Here is a 21,522-nt window from a genome sequence, read left to right as displayed (position 1 = left end):
GGTGTGGCCCTGAGCAGCTTGTGGCCACGGTACCATGCGCTACTGTTTACAGTTGATGTTTCGCAATGGCTCGGATTCATAATATCATCCAGAGGCACATACAGCTTTTGGCCATGTTCTGTAAATATTCTAGAACACTCCGGGTGCTCCGGCGGGAGTCCTGGAGCTCTATATCTAAATAATATGATATAATATATATATATTGATATAATATAATATATATTATCACAGCCAAAGGATTATGTGCGCCACTGGATTATATTATGAATCTCAAACAACTGTGTCGGGTTGTGTCCGAGGTCTCTGGTTCTTCCACTTCCACGTCAATCTGAAATACAGACTGAGCGGCAACATGGAGGAGAAAGGGATTTCTGCTGTTTGCGGACTCCCGGTACTTCCACAACGAGAATCGTAGTGGGGGTTATCTCGGAGGAGAAAGGGATTGTTGCCCGCGATTTTTGGGCGGGGCTCAGGCGGGAGACAATCCCGATCAAAAATCGCGGGCAACAATCCCTTGCTCCTCCATGTCGCGGTTCAATCTGGTCGTACATCATTTTTTCATTTGCGGGCCAAATTCTCTGGCTGGGCAAGGCAGAGAAAGAGGACTTAACTTGGCCTCTTATGGCGACATATGGGACCAAATTCAGAGTGTCTGAGCATTCATTTTTCAAAGGCGGAGCAGGATACCTGACGCTCGTTTTACACCTGACTTCATTTCTAGCCACTGGGGGAGCCTAGGCAGGCTAGGGGAACTAATATTAATGTTAGAAATGTTTTTCATGCCATTGGACCTTAAACAGACAAGTGTTGTCTCAATGGAAAAAGGGTCAGACATTTGAGTTCTTTGTTCTTCTCTGGTGTCTTTGGGCTTGCGTTGGGCTCATATTCCTTTAATACTTTGCAAAGGATGCTGCGTTTGAACATCAATATCCAACTTTAAAGAGGAAGTGGTTGAAGGTTGATGTTGAACACAGAATGCAGAAGATTTTCCGTGGTATGTGCCGAAAAACTGTTTAAGCAACAGATCAAAACTTTGTAATCCACTTCCAATGCGCACAGTGTGAATGCAAAGACTTCAGTATGAGCACAAAACACACGCCAGCAATTTCTACATGGAATTGCAATTTTCTGGTATCCGATTAAAACCATTTCTGGAAAGCAAAAGGCTCCCTGGAGAAAACCTACTTCGGTAATAGGCAGGAAAGAAGAATGCAGGAAGGTTTGTTGTTTTACGCATCTGGCGTAAAACAAAACTTCCTATTCATCATGACATCTATAAAGAGAGCCTCCGTGCCTACAATTTAGAATAAAAAATTGCTTGAGAAACATTTTTCTCCAATATCATTAAAACCAATCCTAAATATAGTTGCAAGCAACCATGAAGGTGTCCTACTGTATGACCGTTTGACAGTATGACCGGCAGTATGACTGTATGTCCGACAGGATGACCGACAGTATGACTGTATGACCGACAGTATGACCGTATGACCGACAGTATGACCGTATAACCGACAGTACGACCGACAGTATGACTGTATGACCGACAGTATGACCGTATGAAGTCTGACCGACAGTATGACCGTTTCACCGACAGTATGACCGTTTCATCGACAATATGACCATATGACCGACAGTATGACCGTAGAATGCCAACGGCAGATTAGCGTGTATTTTGAGAAATAGAAGTCTTCCATGCATGGAGGTATGGTGAGCTTGGTCGGTATGGTAACATGGCATTAGTATGCCTTAAAATCTGGTTTAACGGGCGTTAACATATCGAAACAATCACCATCCATGTTTCTAAGAGCATACTGTGTCAAAATCCACTGTCAAACTGACGTTTTTTTTATTATGTCTGTAGCGCTTTAAGGCCCAGCCTTCATCGTAGGGTTAGTTACCTCACCATAGCCTACTTTATCCTGTTGTTTGTGGATTTTACAGTGAGGCATTTCTTTGTGCAGACAGGGATATTCTTCTTTCATATGGTTTTATATGCTATTTTGTATACATTTATACAACAAACACTAAGTGACGCTAGGGCTATGATGTTTGTCCATGTATCTACAGTAAATTAAGAAACGGCGAAGTAATAAGTAGTGAAGTTACTTTTCAAATGCAGTAACTAGTAAAGTAATCTCATTACAATTTACAGAAGTAACTAGTAATAAGTAACTAATTACTTTTTTTGAGTAACTTCCCCAACACTGATCATGACTAGTGGTGCATGTATAACAAGTTTCATACATATTTCACTTTCCTAGTGGAAATGGCAGCCTGTTGAGTATGTTGCAATTCAAAGGCTTGTTATAGTGCCACCTACCAACTATTACAATAGGGTTCCTACGGATTTCGTAGGACCCCTAATAATAATACCAACGATTATAATAAGGTTCCTATGGATTTCGTAGGACCCCTAAATATTGTTGCAAGCAACCATGAAGGGGTCCTGACGCTAACCCTAACCCTAAGGCCTAACCCTAACCCTAACGGAACGTTCACACCATGCAAAAGATGCAAATTCGCCGAATAGCTCAAAACGCAACGCTGTCCAAAATATTTACAGTTCCTATCGCTCTTGCGATTTTGCTTTTCCATTTAAAGGTGCCGCGCTTTTTGCCAGCACGCTCGTAGTTGAGGCAAGTGCCGCTGCTGATGCTGAGCCACAAAAACAGAAGATAGTCATAAGTGTGGTCAATAGAAAAAGAAAAATAAGCATAAATACATGCAACACTGAATAACTAATTAATGGAGCGATTGCTTATATGCTAGATTATAGCTTAGTTGATCGCTATTGTGTGTGTGTGTGTGTGTGTGTGTGTGTGTGTGTGTGTGTGTGTGTGTGTGTGTGTGTGTGTGTGTGTGTGTGTGTGTGTGTGTGTGTGTGTGCGTATGGTTTATTATGGAAAGGATCCACTCAACGGGAGCATTTGTGCTAGGCAGACACACGGCCAACTGACGAATTAGAAATATCTTTTTGTGCGGTATCTCCCTGCTTCTGAAATGCGCGCACATCTCCACCCACCTCTCGTCCGCTGGTTTCCATCAGCATTCTACTGTGCGACCATCCCTTTTGCGTAATGCGGATTGCGTTTGCCCTCATACATTGTTGAAATCATATGCTGGATGCTTTATTCTTTTTATGGGTTTTTTAGTTAATGATTGGGCTATAATAAGACCATATTGGCTATGCAATCGCCGGAAAATACGATGCCCTGCAATAGCCGCAATTATTCTCTCACTCACCATGATGAAGGAACAAATGTGTGGTAGGAACTAGGAACTAAAGTTCTCGCATATTTTTACTGGGACCCACGCCGGCGAGAGACATCTACATTCTGATTGGCTGCCGGTCATTTACAGCCGAAACGCTAGTAGCTCATTTGCATAGAGTTGAGCTGTTTTCAACTCTCATTTACAGTTTTACAGCTTTAAAGCTATCGCTCAAGCGTTTTATCGCTCATATCGCTTTATCGATCATGTCTAATAGAAAGTGAATGGGCGTTTATCACTCAAAATGCTTTACAGCTTTTGGTGTGAACGCACAGTAAGGCCTAACCTTAACCCTAAGGCCTAATCCTAACCCTAACCCTAAGGCCTAACCCTAACAATAACCCTATCCCTAAGACCTAACCCTAACCCTACGGCCTAACCCTATCTCTTTACCGGAAGTCAACATATCAAAACAACCACCAACCATGTTTCTATTGCATACTGTGTCAAAATCCACTGTCAAACTGACGTTTTTTTTTATTAAGTGTGAACCGCTTTAAGGCCCAGCCTGCGTTGTAGAATGGCCACGGTTCAGAAAGACAACTTCAAACAAATGCATCCAATTGCTATTTTCAGATACGACTTGAAGTTTGGCATGGGTATACTATGGACCCTTTTAGCCATATTCGACTGCCGAGCCTACGTGTTTTTGACGCAATGTTAGAGCTGTTTAAACATCGGAGATATGCAAGTATTTCACTTTAAAATGTATGTATCTGCCGTCCTCGGCCTTGCTATGAATTTAACACCATATAGTTCCACAGTCACCTAGTATATGTGGGCCGAGTTTGCAGCTTTTACTACTTTGGCGCCAAAGGAGTTAATGTGTGAGTGTTTTGTCCAGTTGTGGTCACTGCACTATATCCAAATGGTCTGACCATATGGGTTGCCTTGTGAAAGTTGTTCATCCTGGCAAATGTTGCATGCATAACAAGTTTCACACATATTGCAATTTCCTAGTAGAAATGGCAGCCTGTTGAGTATGTTGCACTTCAAATGATTGTTATAGCGCCACCTATAGTTCATTCTGGCCCATCCTTGTTATCACTCCCTCATTTCACGAGTTCTACAAGCCTGCCAATGTTCAGAACTTTTGACCATGTCGTTTTCAGGAAAAAAATAATAATACTAACGATTACAATAGGGTTCCTACGGATTTCGTAGGACCCCCTAATAATAATACTAACAATGACAATAGGATTCCTACAGATTTCGTAGGACCCCTAATAATACTAACGATTACAATAGGGTTCCTACGGATTTTGTAGGACCCCTAATAATACTAACGATTACAATAGGGTTCCTACGGATTTCGTAGGACCCCTAATAATGCAAAAACCCTATTTGCAACTGTTGACCGACTGACTAACCCCACACCCCACAACAGTTTGCAGTATTTTATACTGATAAAATTGAAGGCATCAGACGCGCCATCAATATCTCCACTTCAAACTAAAATGTTGGACTACCACCCTGTTCAGGCAAAAGTAACGTGGCAATGATGACCTGCTTTAATGTCATTGACTCTAAAACTCTTGTGGAAACATTGACACAACTAAAGCCATCCACATGTTGCCTTGATACCTAACCTACCAACCTCTTTAATTATGTTTTGATTGCCTAGCAATAGACATACTGCAAATAGTTAAAGGGACACTGTGTAAAAATGACTCCCATCTAGTGGTACAATTGTATATTGCATTCAAACTAATAGTGCTCGCTTGTTCAAAAACTACGGTGGGCAGTATGTGCCAAGAAGCTGTCATGACATCCAATACTATCTCATCGAGTCATTCGAGTGATGATGAAGTTCGTTATTTCAAACAAATTTCAAACTGCATTGAATCATGAGTGTAAGCTAATGATGTATGAGTAATTATTCCTCGAGCAAGATAGTGAATTATTTCAGTCATCATTGACGCTGGCTCAGAGTGAAAACGCGTTTGCATTTCCTGTTCCACGTAGTGCTTTTTGTCCCTCTCGGCAGTTCATAGACCGGAAGAACATGGAAGCCTCCATAAAGCTTACCCGTCCTATGTAACTACATATTAATTATTCTTCGCTCAGGAGGATAAGTGAGATTTTTGGCAGAGATAATTTTACACCAATGAGGATTTATTTATGAATGAATACGTTGATTTGAGGTAATAAATGACTTAAAATATTACGCAGTGTCCCTTTAACAACTCTCTCAAATCAGGCAATTTCCCAAAGCTTTTAAAACTGCAGTTATTAATCCCCTTTTAAAAAAGGAGCCAAGATGCCTCTATTATTAACAATTACAGACCAACATCAAATCTACCCTTCATAAATAAAATCATTGAGAAAGTTTTCTTCCAGCAACTTAATCACTTCCTGGCATCAACTGGCTGCTATTACACGTTCCAATTAGGATTTCGACCACTTCACAGCACCGAGACCACCCTCATTAAAGTCGTAAAAAACATCTGTCTTAATCCGGCAAAATCTCAATACTAATGCTACTAGACCTCAGTGCTGCACAGTCTTAAATTGGTTTAGGTCCTACCTACTAGATAGGAACTACTTTGTTTCCATTGGCAACTTTTTATCAGAACCAACCAATGTGACATGTGGAGTTCCTCAAGGTTCATTCTTAGGACCCTCGTTATTCAACATCTATATGCTCCCACTAGGGCAAATCATGCAAAATAACAATATCTGTCCTGAGGACAGAAGCGAGATAATTGTCTTTGGGGCTGAATTGGAAAGGCAACCTCAATCAATGCCAGAAATGTAGGGGTCATAATGGATTCAGATTTACATTTCGACAGTAGCATCAAATCAGTTACAAAATCTGCCTATAATCACCTTAAAAATTTACCAAGACTTCGAGGGCTCATGTCCACCCTGGACTTAGAATTTGTTTTTCATTCATCACTAGTAAGCTTGATTACTACAATGGTCTCCTTACAGTTCTCCCAAAAAAGACAACTACAGCTTGTTCAGAACGCTGCTGCAAGAGTTCTAACTTGACCAATAAATTTGAAAATATAACACCAATTCTTAAATCGTTACATTGGCTCCCTCTATGTCAGATGTCTATGTCAAATCATGCTGCTCACCTATAAATCCCTACATGGTTTAGGGTTTGAAGTATATAACTGAAATGCTTCCATTACATAAGTCATCTGTACCACTAAGATCTTCTGAGACCAATCAGTTAATTATCCTTAGAGTAAACACGAAGCATGGGAAAGCAGGATTTAGTTACTATGCAACAAAAAGCTGGAATAATCTCCCTGAGGATTTAAGACTTGCCCAAACTCTGACTACTTTTAAAACCAGACTGAATACTTTTATGTTTGCTTTAGCTTTCTGCTAAATATTAAATACATTGTACTTTCCACAATGCTTTTTTTTTTACTTTGCCGTTATTTTATTTTACTTATCTATTTTCTTTATTACTTCATTTTATTTTATGTTTGCTTTAGCTTTCTTCTAAATCTTAAACACATTGCACTTTCTTTTTAACTTTGCCTTCGTTATATTTGACGTATCTGTTTTATTTTATTATTTCATTTTATTGTATGACTGTTGTCAATGTGAAGCACTTTGGGTCCGCCTTGTGTATGAAAAGTGCTATATAAATAAAGCCTTGCCTTGCCTATAGTGTTTGTGTCTATGTATCGTGTATATTGTACAATGTGTGTCTATGTAGTGTGTATATTGTATACTGTGTGTCTATATAGTGTGTATATTGTATAGTGTGTGTCTATGTGGTGTGTATATTGTACAGTGTGTGTGTGTACCTCGGGCCTGGACCTTCATGATGCCCTGGTACAGATGTGTGTATGTAGTGTGTATATTGTACAGTGTCAGTGTGTGTCTATGTAGTGTGGATATTGTATAGTCATCATCATCAACCTTTTATTATTAGACTCAAGGTCCATTTAAAAACATACAATACAAGAAATGGACAACACACTATAACTTGGGTTCGACAGCAGCATTATGACTTCATTCTTTGAGTTATTCAGGCGACAGATAAATCTGTACATAAGGTTCCTCAATAAAGCTTGTAAGGTGTTAACTCCTGCATTCACAAATAGCTCACTTGCACTACTCCACCTAGGTCTTTTAAGTAGGATCCTAAAACAATCGTTGTAAGCAACTTGTAGTCTGTGCATACTTGATTTTTTGAACTTACCCCATAAGGGGGCAGTATACAGTGGAGTGCAATATGCTCTAAAGAGACATATTTTAACATGATCAGAACACATATGAAATTTTCTTGCCAACATATTGGCTTGGGCATATAATGCACGACACTGTCTTAAAATGTCGTCTTCGTCAGACATTTGATCTGTTATAAAGTGCCCGAGGTACTTAACTTTATAACAAACACAAAGCTTTTCCCCAGAAAGATAAAATTGTGGAAAGTGGAGGTCCTTATCTCCCTTCGCCCTACATATTATCACACTGCATATATAGTGTTTGCATAGTGTTTGCATAGTGTGTCTATTGTGTAGTGTATGTACCTGAGGCCTGGACCTCCATTATGTACTGGTGCAGGTCCTGTCCCTGCTGAAGGACCTCGTAGGTCATGTGCTTCATGGCCGTCTTCCTCTCCGTGAGTCTCTTCAGACGCTGCTCGGCCACGCCCACGTCGTCGGCCACGACCCCTGCAGACATCCCGCCCCCCGCTGGGCAACCAGCGTCGCCCGCCTGCCGGGACAGGTCCTCCTTCCACGCATCCAGCTCTGCTGTCACCTGGAGGGGAAGCTTAGTCAGCGTTAGCATAGCATCTAGCCAGTGGGCTACTTGATCCACCTCCAGGGTGCTGGAGGATGTGTTTGCTTAGCTTAGCATCTAGCCAGTGAGCTACTTGGTCTACCTCCAGGGTGCTTGAGGATGTTTTAGCTTAGCTTAGCATCTAGCCAGTGAGCTACTTGGTCTACATCCAGGGTGTAGTGCTGGAGGATTTTTTAGCATAGCATCTAGTCTGTGAGATACTTTGTGTACCTCCAGGGTGCTGGAGGATGTGTTAGCTTAGCTTAGCATCTAGCGGGTGAGCTGCTCGGTCTACCTTCAGGGTGTAGTGCTGGAGGATGTGTGAGCTTAGCATCTAGCCAGTGAGCTACTTGGTCTACATCCAGGGTGTACTGCTGGGGGATGTGTTAGCTCAGCTTAGCATCTAGCCAGTGAGCTACTTGGTCTACATCCAGGGTGTACTGCTGAAGGATGTATTATCTCAGCTTAGCATCTAGCCAGTGAGCTACTTGGTCTACATCCATGGTGTAGTGCTGGAGGATGTGTTAGCTGAGCTTAGCATCTAGCCAGTGAGCTACTTGGTCTACCTCCAGGGTGTACTGCTGTAGGATGTGTTAGCTTAGCATCTAGCCAGTGAGCTACTTGGTCTACCTCCAGGGTGTACTGCTGTAGGATGCGTAGCTGCAAGAAGACATCTAGCTTGATCTTGCGTTCATGGAACAGTTCCTCCATTTGGGCCTGGGCCTCATCAAGCTGCTGCAGCACTCCCTGGATGTGGGCGATGGAACTGCAGTGGGGCGTCCTACTGGTGCAAATGGCTGCATCCCTACACACACACACACACACACACACACACACACACACACACACACACACACACACACACACACACACACACACACACACACACACACACATTCTTTGTTTACTCAATATTGATTTAGTTGATGCTGGTGATGGAGGTAGTGATGGTGATGGTAGTCATGGGTATTCTAGTCAAGAGGGTGGTGATAGTAGTCATGGTGGTGAAGATGGTGATGGTAGTCAGTCTGGATAGTCTGCCGTAGTCTGGATGCGAAAGTCCTGGTTACCCTGGTGAGCATAATGGTGGTGATTGTGGTAGTAGGATGATGAAGATGATAGTTGTGATGATGATGGTCGTCATTGGGATGATGGTGGTTATGGTAGTCATGGTGATGGTAGTCATGGTCATGATGGTAGTCGTGGTAATAGTGGTGCTGATGATGGGGACGTAAGCATGGTGATAGTCAGTTCGAGGTGAGCTGACCTGAGCTGCTGCATCAGCCCCTCCCCCTCCTTGATGACGTTGAGCGTAGCGTCCAGCGTGGAGCTCTGCTGCTGCTGGAACTGCTGCACCATCAGCTGCACCTCCTCCACCACCTCACTCTGCACCTCCTCCAGGAGCTCCTTCTGCAGCTCTTCCATCCAACTCCACAGCTGCACACACACACACACACACACACACACACACACACACACACACACACACACGCAGACGCACACACAGACGCACACACACACACACACACACGCACACAAACACGCAGGCACGCACGCAAGCGCACACACACACACTCACGCACACAGACCCACACACACAAACGCACACACAAACACACACACGCACACACACAAACACACGCAAGCACACTCCCAGACATAAAATTTAACATCAAAATTCATAATTAACCATAGATTATAGATTGATCTATATAAGATTTGTTAAAGGGATACGTCAAGATATCTGTTGATTGACGTTTGCATGTTATACCGAGATTTTTAATTATTTGTTATTGCAAATCCTCATTGTGCTTCTAGAAGAAGAGGTAGCTGGGTTAGTATTCACTCTCCGTTAGCCTCTTCCATTGAGATGCAGTTACAGTAGCCTAGCTCCTGTTAATGTGAAGGAAAACACTTTGAATCACTTTCCAAAGACTTCCAATGTAGATCGATTACCAGTAACGAGTGCCAGTAACATCACAAGACGATGGTAGAATGTCTACTGTTGAGGCTCCTTTTATAGTCTACACTGAGGGTAACCTGTCAGTTCTATGATCAGCTGCTTCTGTCTGGTCGTCTACACTGAGGGTAACCTGTCAGTTATATAAGGTCTATAAAATATATTATACAACGGGGGGCCTAAATCCAGCAATCTGATTGGTTCCTAACTGTTGTATAATGAGCGTATACATAACTGCTATGACGCCCGATCATTTTGTGAAAGTATCACTCCGCGCCTTGAAGTGGAAACCGTTACAACCGTTCTCTAGGAGGGACGCTAAAGTGTTGCATAGCGACCGTCGTGCATTTTGAAGGCAGCCAGGAGGGACTACTTTTTGGTAGTCTTTAATAAAACGGCTACTTTGACTTTCTTGGTTTCTTTTTAAATGTAGTGTGTCTATGACTATCGTTTCGCCATAACAGTAACCGTTGTATAAAAGCAATAGATCACTTCAGTCAGTGGCATGTGCTCATTATACCACTGTGAAGGGGGTCGCCGGCCCTCCGCTGCGCGTCGGGGCCGGACAACGCCCATTAACAGTGGTATAATGAGCACATACCACAGCCTGGCGTGATCTATTGCTTAAATATAATCACGGCGCTGTATATAGTGCTGAATATCTGTGTGTTTGTACTAATACTACCATCTTTTGAGTAGTTACTGGCACTGAATAAGAGACTATTCTGAACCAATTTGGAGTCTTTGGAAAGTGATTCAAAGAGTATTCCCTCACATGAACAGGAGCTAGGCTACTGTAACTCTGCAAGTCAATGGAAGAGGCTAACGGAGAGCGAATGCTCTGATGACTGTTGCCATGGCCGGTCTCCATGGCTACCTCCCCAACATGCAGAATGGTGTGTGTGCCTGCCTGTCTGCAGTGATGTGTGCGTGTGCCTGTGTTTGTGTGCCGCCTTGGTGTGTGTGCCTGTGCGTGTGCGTGTGTGTGTGTGTGTGTGTGTGTGTGTGTGTGTGTGTGTGTGTGTGCATGTGTGAACCTCATTGGTGTGTGTGTGTGTGTGTGTGTGTGTGTGTGTGCGACTGTATCTCCTTGGCGCGTGTGTGTGCGCCTTTGTGTGTGTATACCTCCTTGATGTGTGTGTGTGTGTGTGTGTGTGTGCGTGCGTGCGTGCGTGCGTGTGTACCTCCTTGGTGTGTGTGTGGAAGGTGACAGACAGGTCCAGTAGCAGCTTGCGTTGCTCCACGCGGCGGACAAAGTCCTGGATGGTGACCTCCAGGTGGCGGGCCGCCTTGTAGATCTCCTCCGGGTCGCACTCGCCCGTCTGGGCCAGCTGCTCCGCCGCCTCCAGCAGTTTGTCTGCATTGGTGTAGGTGTTCTGCGGAGAGAGAGAGAGAGAGAGAGAGAGAGAGAGAGAGAGAGAGAGAGAGAGAGAGAGAGAGAGAGAGAGAGAGAGAGAGAGAGAGACAGTTTTTGTGTTATTCGTGAACACTAGACTAATGTTCAACTATAGATTGCTCTTCTCTGTTCCAGGCCAATAACGCTGTTTGAATTAGAATTTCAAACAGAGAGGGGCAAGAGATCAGATGTCACGCAATGTATACATGTATGGTTCATGTACCCATGGTCCATACATGTACACATTGTACATTCATGTATACATGCTACATACATGTATACATTGTACATTCATGTACACATGGTACATACATGTACACATGTTACATACATGTAAAGGTGTTTCACTACCAGATAATCTCTCTGCAGAACCGGATCAGACCTTTCTTGACATTCAAGTCCATTTGATGGTGCCTTTAATATCACACTGCACATACATGCACAACTTAATAAAGGTCAATACCTACACAGATTAACCCTTAACTTGTCACCCTTACCTTAGCATCATCCTGATACTACTGCAGCCTCTTGGTGCTAGCTTTCAACATGCTAAAGTTGAATGTTCTTAGCATATAAACTAAAGACAGGCAAGCAGACAGACAGACAGTTAGGCAGACAGACAGACAGACAGGCAGAGAGACTGGCAGAGAGAAAGACCGACAGACAGACATACTGGCAGACAGACAGACAGACAGACAGACAGACAGACAGACAGACAGACAGACAGACAGACAGACAGACAGACAGACAGACAGACAGACAGACAGACAGACAGACAGACAGACAGACAGACAGACAGACAGACAGACAGACAGACAGACAGACAGACAGACAGACAGACAGACAGACAGACAGACTGGGAGAGAGACTGACAGGCAGGCAGACAGACCTGGGCCACGTCCTCAAAGTCGTCGTGTCTCTTCTGCAGGGCGCGGGCACGGTGCAGAGACTTCCCCACCCCTGTGTGTTTACTGAGGAACACCTCCCCATGGTGCTCGATCCAGTCCATCACCTGCACACACACACAAACACGCACACACACACAGACACACACCCACAGACACACACACACACACACACACACACACACACACACACACACACACACACACACACACACACACACACACACACACACACACACACACACACACACACACAAACACACACACACACACCCACACACACACACACCAAGAGGAGGAGAGAGGATATGAGGATGAGGACACGAGACGAGAGAATGAGGAGAGGAAAAAGGAGGAGAAGAGGAAGATGAGGAGGGAGGATGAGGAGAGGAGGAGAGATGAGGAGGGAGGATGAGAGAGGAGGGGAGGAGAGGAGGAGTCAGTACCTGCTGGACGTCCTGCTGGAACACACACAGCTGGAGCCTCTGGTGCAGGCGGACCTTGCGGTGCTGCCAGATGTTCTCCAGCCTCCTCTGGTGGTGAAGAATCTCATGCACCACGTCCAGGATACAGTGGACCTGAGGGAGAACAGGGAGAGCAGGAGACCTTGAGAGGAAAGAGGACCCGAGGGAGGACAGGGAGGACAGAGGACCTTAGGGAGGACAGGCAGAACAGAGGACCTTAGGGAGGACAGAGGACCTTAGGGAGAACAGAAGACCTAAGGGAGGAAAGGCAGAACAGAGGACCTAAGGGAGGACAGGGGACCTAAGGGAGGACAAGCAGAACAGAGGACCTGAAGGAGGAAAGGGTTCTGAGTAGAGACCTGGAGGATAGGGATGTGCTCAAACGTTTCTTTGTACTAATTTATCAATAGCGGTCCCCGACCTGAGGCTTGTATCGTAAAATCAAAACTCAAGTCAATACTTTACACACAAAACACACCATCCAGAATAGCAGAGATAGGGTGATTTAGTGTGAACCCTATCTCTGTGGTTGTGACTTAGTCTTTTAGTTGGCTCTGTGGCATGATGGAATCTACTGCCTTTCAATAAGATGTGAGGAGCGCATTGAGGAGGAGCTGAACTAGTTCTTACTAGAAGTCTAAAACATTGATATTATAGATCTTTAGGTTTCTTGTTTTATCTTTTTTTTATTATTATTTGTATATGTGCGGATAAATTCTCCAAACTGAACCATCAGTATGGGAAGTATCAATACTTCCTATACTAGGTCTTCATATCCTCATTTGAGGACAGAGACATGTACATACGCACTACACTACGACACACACAAATGTACATACACACTACACTAGGACACAGAAGACTATATGTACATACACACTATACTGGGACACACACACAAATAAACATACACACTACACTATGAAACACACTCGCACACACATGTACATACAAACTACACTAAGACACAGACACATTTACATACACACTACACCACGACACACGAGACTTCATGTTCATACACACTACACTACGACACACACACACATGTGTGTGTGTGTGATAAATAAACTAAATAAACATTATAAATAAACATTTATGATGTTTATTTTTTATTTTATTTATTTTTTCCACAATGTCTTGTTTTTTTAAACGATTTATGATGACTATATGCTCTGTAAGGTGACCTTGGGTGTCTTGAAAGGCGCCTCTAAATTAAATGTATTATTATTATTATTATGTACATACACACTACACTAGGACACACTAGACCACATTAGACTCACTGCCTTGGAGTAGTTGGCCGTTGCGGTCATGGACTCCGAGTTCCCTGGACCCAAAGGCCTCTGGAGGACGTCCAGCAGGGCTTTACCATCCTGGCTCACCTGGAAATGCATGAAACAAACATGAAACAAAGAGTTAGAATGTTAGCTTACCACGCCATAGGCCTGGGTGCTAATGACGTAGGGGAAAGGCGTGGACATCCAACTGAAAACATGAATTCCTCCTGTATTCTTCCTGGGATCGTCTTACCTTCTTGTAAGCCAGGGTGTTAGCATATAGGGGGGTCATCCCTATGTTCCCCGCTCGGGGAACGTAGGACCCTTTCTTAAAAAAAGGTCCTATTGTGGAGTGCGGTAAATGACGAGACAAGAGGCGGAGATGGGTTGAGTCGGCTTTACTCTCCACTTCAATTAAACAAGTGTTACTCCAGCATGAGTAACGTGAGACAAAACGTGACTGCCGTAAACCGGAACTGTTATCCCAAAACCCTTTTCCTTAAAAGGTACAGTCCCTTGGTGAATGTCTTATCATTGTAGTTGTGGGTCACCACACAGGTCCCCCCAGAATTCACCCAAAGTAACTGGTCCAGACCGAACAGGTAACCTACAGAGAACATCGGACACCCACTAGTGTTAAACAGAAGATACTAGCACATAACAGTCCCTAGAAAAATCAAGGCCTAGGGGGGCGGACCAGGCGGCCAGAACGGCTGCGCTTAACAGGAGAAGGGCAAAAGGCAGGAGCAGGGGTCGAGGCTGCCGCAGGGACAGGTGTCGAGGCTGCCGCAGGTGGGCCCCCCCGCAGGGGGGGGCTGAGCCAGCTGGAGCGGTTCCCCAATATCCACATGAGCAGGCTTGAGCCGGTCTATAGCCACTTGCTCAGGCCTGCCCCCCATATTAACAACAAAGTTCTTAGGCACGAATGCAGCACGATGGGAGGCAGCCGTCCACGGGGCCGTGGCATACGGAAGAGACTCCCCAGGGACGCGCAGGGGCTGGCCGTACACCAGCTCTGCCGACGAGGCCTGAAGATCGTCCTTGGGGGCGGAGCAAAGGCCCAGCATAACCCATGGGAGGCGGTCAGCCCAGTCGCTGCCCGTAAGGCTGGCCCTGAGCGCGGCCTTCATGTCCTGCTTGCAAAGCCCGTTGCTCTGTGGGTTATAGGCTGTGGTACAGTGGACCTTCACCCCCAGGACCCCGGCGACCGCAGTCCAAAGCTCCTACGTGAACTGCGGCCCCCGGTCCGAGTAAAGGTCGGACGGTGTGCCGAAACGGGCCACCCAAGCCATAACGAACACCCGGGCCACCTCAGCTGCTGTAGTGGAGGACAGGGGAACCACTTCTGGCCACCTGGTGGTCCTGTGAGGAGGTAGGTGTAACCACGGGAGGGTGAAAGCGGGCCCACCAGGTCCACATTCACATGGTCGAAACGCCTCTCCGGCACTTTGAAGAGTGCCAAGGGGGCTTTGGTATGACGAGTCACCTTTGCACGCTGGCATGCCACACAGACAGCGGCCCAGGCCCTGACGTCCTGCCGCAGGCCCGGCCAGACGAACTTGGCCCCCACCAGCTTGGCAGAGGCCTTCACCCCCGGGTGGGAAAGGCCGTGGATCGTGTGAAAGACCTTAAGCCTCCAGCCAGCAGGCACCATGGGGCGCGGTTGGCCAGTGGAGACGTCGCAGAGCCGTGCCAAATACCACATCCTCCATGAGGAGCGCCGTTGGGGCCGTCCTGTAGGCCTGTACCTCAGAGTCCGTAGCCTGAACCAATAACCACCCGAGAGAGGCAGTCGGCTACAAAATTGTCTTTGCCGACCACATGCTGAATGTCAGTGGTGTACTCAGAGATGGCGGAGAGCTGACGCTGCTGTTGACCAGACGATGGCTCCGAAGACTTGTTCATGGCGAACGTCAGCTGTCCCGACCAGCGCTCACAGCTGTTAATGAGCGCTGGCACAGGCTTTTCCCAGGGCCCCAAAACTGCAAGGCTGGCGACACTGCTTGGCCTTGGCCCCAAACCTGGCATGGTAGTAACAACACCCGTCGTCACGATGTCGGGCTGTCACAGCGACTGCGGTGTCTGGGTCGTACCCCGGGGGCGGAAGCGGGGACGACGTGTGCTGGGGGGGCAGCAGGGCATGGACAAACTGCTGCCTTTTGGGGGGCAAAATCCTGTCGGCCTCCACAGCCACCTTCCGGTAGTCCTTGGAGGCAAAGAGGGGGGAGCTGGCCAGTGAGGTGCGCACGGGTGCTGGAAGCTGCCGCAGGAAGATGTGGGCGAAAAGGAAGGAGGGATCCGCCGAGCCAAGCACAGCCAGCATCCTCTCTATCAACTCGGACGGCTTGCTGTCGCCCAGGCCGTTCAGGGAAAGCAGGCGGTCCGCCTTCTCCAGCTCCGACAGTTCAAAAAGGTCCACGAGGAACGTCTTGAGTGCGTCGTACTTGCCGACAGCTGGAGGAGCCTCCAACCGCGCCATAGACCTGGCCGTCGTCGAGGCATCTAAGGCTGCTACTACATGGAAATACTTTGTCCGACCTGCGTTATTCCTCTCAGCTGGAACTGGGATTCGATGTGTTGGAACCACGACCTTTGGTTGTGCTGCCAAAAGTCCGGTAACTTGACGGTGGCAGCATAGATAGCGCCAACGTTAGCCGCGGCGGCCAGCGCCACAGCGGGCGCGTTGTTATCACCGTCGATGTGTAACATAATTCAGCCGTATCCAACTCGCGTCGGGGGTCACCAATTGTGGAGTGCGGTAAATGACGAGACAAGAGACGGAGATCCCACAATCTATCCCCGCAATCTATCAATCTTTAAAAATATTTAAACTTTGACGCGACATTCGCGTGATGACAGCCAATCAGCGTTCAACAGCGTGGCCACTGAGTGACATGTGTAACGTAACAGCCAATCAGCGTTCAATCGGCCAACTCAGTGCAGTGCAGTCCGGGGTGATCTGCAGCATGGAGGAGAAAGTGATTGTTGCCATTTGCGACTCCCGGAGCTCTATATATAATAGTATATAATATAATATAATATAATATAATATAATATAATATAATATAATATAATTGTTCATATAATATCACGGCCAAAAGCTCTGTGCACCTCCGGATGGCCGTAGCGTGGGGAGCTCCCGTAGGGATTGGGATTCTCGGGGTTGGTTTACCGGCGTTGCTATGGTTTCCGGTCTTGTGTGTTCCAACGGTTTATTAGGTAGGCCTATCTAATAAATCTGTCTAATCAATACTTCATTCACTGCTTCTTCCGTGGTCATTAAAATATTATGAATAGACTGAGTCGGGTTCTCCGACGTCTCTCCCTCTTCCACAAAAGTTAAAGACATGCAATGGTGGTTATCTCGGCCCGAACTTGGCTGTAATGGTGGAAAAAGTAACAGACCGGGGAACATAGGACCCTTTTTTTGAAAAAGGATCCTATGTTCCCCGGTCACATACATATCGGGAAACATAGGACCCTTTTTGGGAAAAGCGGGGAACATAGGATCCTTTTTTTTAAAAAGGGTCCTATGTTCCCCAGTCTCATACAAAGAGGGGAACATAGGACCCGGGGAACATAGGACCCGGGGAAAATAGACACGCTCTTGCTGGATGCCTAGGTGTTAGCAATAAAGCCTGCTGTAGGCCTTGTTTTAGCTTGCCTCGCCGTAGGCTTGGGTGACAAGCATGTTAGCGTACCTCATGTTAGCTTGCTGTTGGCCTGGGGGGAGCGTGTCTATGTTCCCCGGGTCCTATGTTCCCCGGGTCCTGTGTCCTATGTCCCCTCTTTGTATGAGACTGGGGAACATAGGACCTTTTCTTTTAAAAAAGGGTCCTATGTTCCCCGCTTTTCCCAAAAATGGTCCAATTGTTCCCCGAAATGTATGTGACCGGGGAACATAGGACCCTTTTTGTGAAAAGGGTCCTATGTTCCCCCGGTCAGTTACGTTTTCCACTATTACTGCCAAATTCCGGCCGAGATAACCACCATTGCATGTCTTTACCTTTTGTGGAAGAGGGAGAGACGTCGGAGAACCCGACGCAGTCTATTCATAATATTGTAATGACCAGGGAAGAGGCAGTGAGTGAAGTATTGATTAGACAGAGATTTATTAGATAGGCCTACCTAATAAACCGTTGGAACACACGAGACCGGAAACCATAGCAACGCCGGTAAACAAACCCCGAGACGCCCAATCCCTACGAGAGCGCTACGGCCAACCGGAGGAGCACAGAGCTTTTGGCCGTGATATTATATTATATACTATATAGAGCTCCTGGAGTCGCAAACGGCAACAATCACTTTCTCCTCCATGCTGCAGTTCACCCCGGACTGCACTGCACTGAGTTGGCCGGTTGAACGCTGATTGGCTGTTACGTTATACATGTCACTCAGTGGCCACGCTGTTGAACGCTGATTGGCTGTCATCACGCAAAGTTTAAATATTTTAAAGAATGATAGATTGGGGGAACATAGGACCCGTTTCCCAGAAAAGGGTCCTATGTTCCCCGCAACATCGGGGAGCATAGGACCCTTTTTCAGAAAAAGGGTCCTATGCTCCCCGTTATGTATTGCTACAGGGGAACATAGGACCCTGTTTGGGAAAAACGCGGAACATAGGCCTATGTTCCCCGGGCGGGGAACATAGGACCCGGGGCACATAGGCATGAACCAATCCTGGGTGACTAGCATGTTAGCGTAACTCGCTCTAGGCCTGGGTGACTAGCATGTTAGCGTGTTAGCATACCTCGCTGTAGGCCTGGGTGACTTGCTCGTAGAGGCCCTGGTGGTGGTGGATAGCTAGCTCCAGCTCCTGCATGGCCGAGGGCAGACCTCCCTCACTACAAACCTTACTCCAGGACTCCACCGCAGATAGGAACTACACACACACACACACACACACACACACACACACACACACACACACACACACACACACACACACAATTATATTTTGAGGTGTGTGTGTGCCTGAGTGTGTGTGTGTGTATGTGTTTCTTCCTGCTTGCGTGCGTTTGGATGTTTGTGTGCGTCACTGCAAGTGTGCGTATGGTGTCTGCATACGTACGTGTGTGTGCCTGCTTGCGTGCGTGTGCGTGTGTGCGAGCATGTGCGCGTGTGTGTGTGTGTGTGTGTGTGTGCGCGCTTCAGACCTGCTCTGCCTTCTGGTGGAAGACAGAGGACATGGCCAGGAGGGTGGAGCGCTCATCCAGCGCGGCGGCGAAGCTCTTCCAGTCCTGGTCTAGCTGGGAGGAGATCTGCTTGACCTGCAGCGCGGCGTAGTGCCCTCCCTCCACCAGCCGGCCCCCCACGGACATGATGCGGTTGATGTTCACGTAGGCATTCTGGGAACACAATGCACACTTTAAGGTCTCTACACCTGGTCAGAATACCAACCAGCGGCAACACAAACCACTCATAAGAAGTCCTCTCCTTGTGGTAGAAATTAATGATTATATTCTACGGTAAACCATGATTATTATTAGGCCTGTATATCTAATGATATATAATAAAACCAACATGGTCTCACAGGAATCCGTGAAATGACTACGGTCGGACGCTTAACTCGAAATCCGTGGCCACATCACGGAAACACGCCGATATCCGTGTGTGAGCCACGGAATAACAGTGTCATTTACTTGCATTGGAGCAAATTCCGTGGCCACATCACGGACAATTGAAGTGATTCCGTCAGACCACCACGGATTTTGAGTTAAGCCCCCACTGTGGTCAAATGTGGCACACACACAGATTGAAACGGGAGCACACACACAGATTGAAACGGGAATCTGTGTAAATCATTGTCATTGTCATTTACTTGCATTGGAGCAACTTCCGTGGACACAACAAGGACAATTTAAGTGTTTCAGTGAGACCACCCCGGGTTTTGAGTTAAGCCCCCGTGGTCGACTCGCTCGTTGAAACGGGGATCCGTGTGTGAGCCACGGAACAGCAGCGTCATTAACTTGCATTGGAGCGAATTCCATGGCCACATCACGGAAATCGGCGTGTTTCCGTGATGTGTCCACGGATTTCGAGTTATTCGTCCGTAGTCATTTCACGGATTCCTGTGAGACCAGGTTGAATAAAACATTTAAAGCGTCTCTGGATTCTTATCCAGGGCTTGACACGGTGCCAGGGAGTCTGGGGTCAGAGCATATGTTGGAACCCCCCACAGGAGCAGGAAGCTACGGGGTCAATGCGTGCTGACCCCTGCCTGGTGTTCTAGATTATCTCGTTGACCATTTGGTTAGAGGAATTTGTGATTGATTATGGGCGGACACCTCAAACAAGAAACTGCCATGTGTGTGTGGATAAATTGGACGGCGGAATCTGCTAACCGTCAGTGCATTGCAAACCATTCAGCCTTGTCGTTGTCCTTTTAAAAGGCCCACTATGCAACTTCGGGCATTTCTTCACTGTTTTCTTGGTTTTCGCACGCACATTTCTCTACACAGCGCCCCCTACAGCTTCGTAGTAGATATTTTACAACACTGTCGTAACAACTCGTTGACGACCCTTCCCCATGCACTTCTACGCGAGCCATGTGCATTTGTTTTCAAAGAAGCCGGCGAATGCGTGGAGCCATGTCCGAAGTAGATGTTCATAAAGTGTAGGCAAGGTTATACATTTTTCAAATGGTGTATTTATATTGCAATAAACATAAATCCATCCTTTTTTATAGTTGACGGGGAGAATTTATATCCTAGATTATAATTGTTTTATCTTAGGTTGAACAGAACAATCAGTGTAAGAGTGTTGGCCAACATAATAATCTAAATAAACAAGAACCTGGATTCGGGGATTCAGTCTGTATCTGGGGGACGAGACAGACGAACAGCAAAACACCCATGGAAACAAAGGTGTTTATATGGTTGCAACCAAGCAAGCTAGAAACATACAGGGCTCACAACAAAACGGTCGAGAAAACAATTTTTACAGGGCTCACAACAAAATTGTTGAGCAAACACATTTGTACAGAGACTATCAACATCAAGAATACCACGAAGACAAAGTTCACCCAAGGGTACTTTCAATTTCAAAAGCAACATGGCCAAGTCGGCGTCTGATTTGCAGTCTTCTTTTTCTTTCAGTTCACGCTATTCCTGGAAAGCTTGCCCAACGTTTACTCGTGTCTGGCCTCTCTGTCGGTCAGTCTCCCTTTTTTTCTTCTTCTGTTCCTCCGACATTGGGTTTCTCTGTCTCTTTTTAGTCGGCTGATCTATGATGAATGTAACAATCCCTTAGTTACTTGTGTTTATATCGAGCCGGTTCCGTGTTTGGGGGTCTGTGCCGTAAAGCAATTCGTTACTTCGCGAGACCCGAGACTCCCTCGAGAGTGGGCGGCGGGTCGCCGGCAGAAACATATTCCTTTTCTCCGCCAAGATGCGCAAGGGGGAGTCGAAACAATGAACAATCGCACAAAAATTTATAATAGAACCATCGCAATGACTCTTAGCCTGTTATATTAAGGTAAATCAAGCCAAAAAAG

General features: G+C 46.2%; 1 protein-coding gene across 1 annotated transcript in view; it reads right to left on the bottom strand.

Annotated features, from left to right (window-relative positions):
• kalrna (kalirin RhoGEF kinase a) overlaps positions 1-21,522 on the bottom strand; it is a 303,497-nt gene that overhangs the window by 170,541 nt on the left and 111,434 nt on the right. Inside the window, exons 8-16 of the mRNA XM_056610756.1 lie at positions 19,184-19,375; positions 18,778-18,909; positions 14,034-14,132; positions 12,730-12,861; positions 12,268-12,390; positions 11,167-11,358; positions 9,290-9,459; positions 8,653-8,827; positions 7,770-8,001 (exon numbers count right to left, since the gene is read on the bottom strand). Coding sequence (XP_056466731.1) covers positions 7,770-8,001; positions 8,653-8,827; positions 9,290-9,459; positions 11,167-11,358; positions 12,268-12,390; positions 12,730-12,861; positions 14,034-14,132; positions 18,778-18,909; positions 19,184-19,375 — 1,447 coding nt within the window. The remainder of the gene's footprint in view (positions 1-7,769; positions 8,002-8,652; positions 8,828-9,289; positions 9,460-11,166; positions 11,359-12,267; positions 12,391-12,729; positions 12,862-14,033; positions 14,133-18,777; positions 18,910-19,183; positions 19,376-21,522) is intronic.

The sequence above is a fragment of the Gadus chalcogrammus genome, chromosome 16 (assembly GCF_026213295.1).
Source record: "Gadus chalcogrammus isolate NIFS_2021 chromosome 16, NIFS_Gcha_1.0, whole genome shotgun sequence".
Classification (NCBI taxonomy): domain Eukaryota; kingdom Metazoa; phylum Chordata; class Actinopteri; order Gadiformes; family Gadidae; genus Gadus; species Gadus chalcogrammus.
Note: the sequence above shows the minus strand (reverse complement) of the source record. Positions and strands in the feature narration are given on the sequence as shown.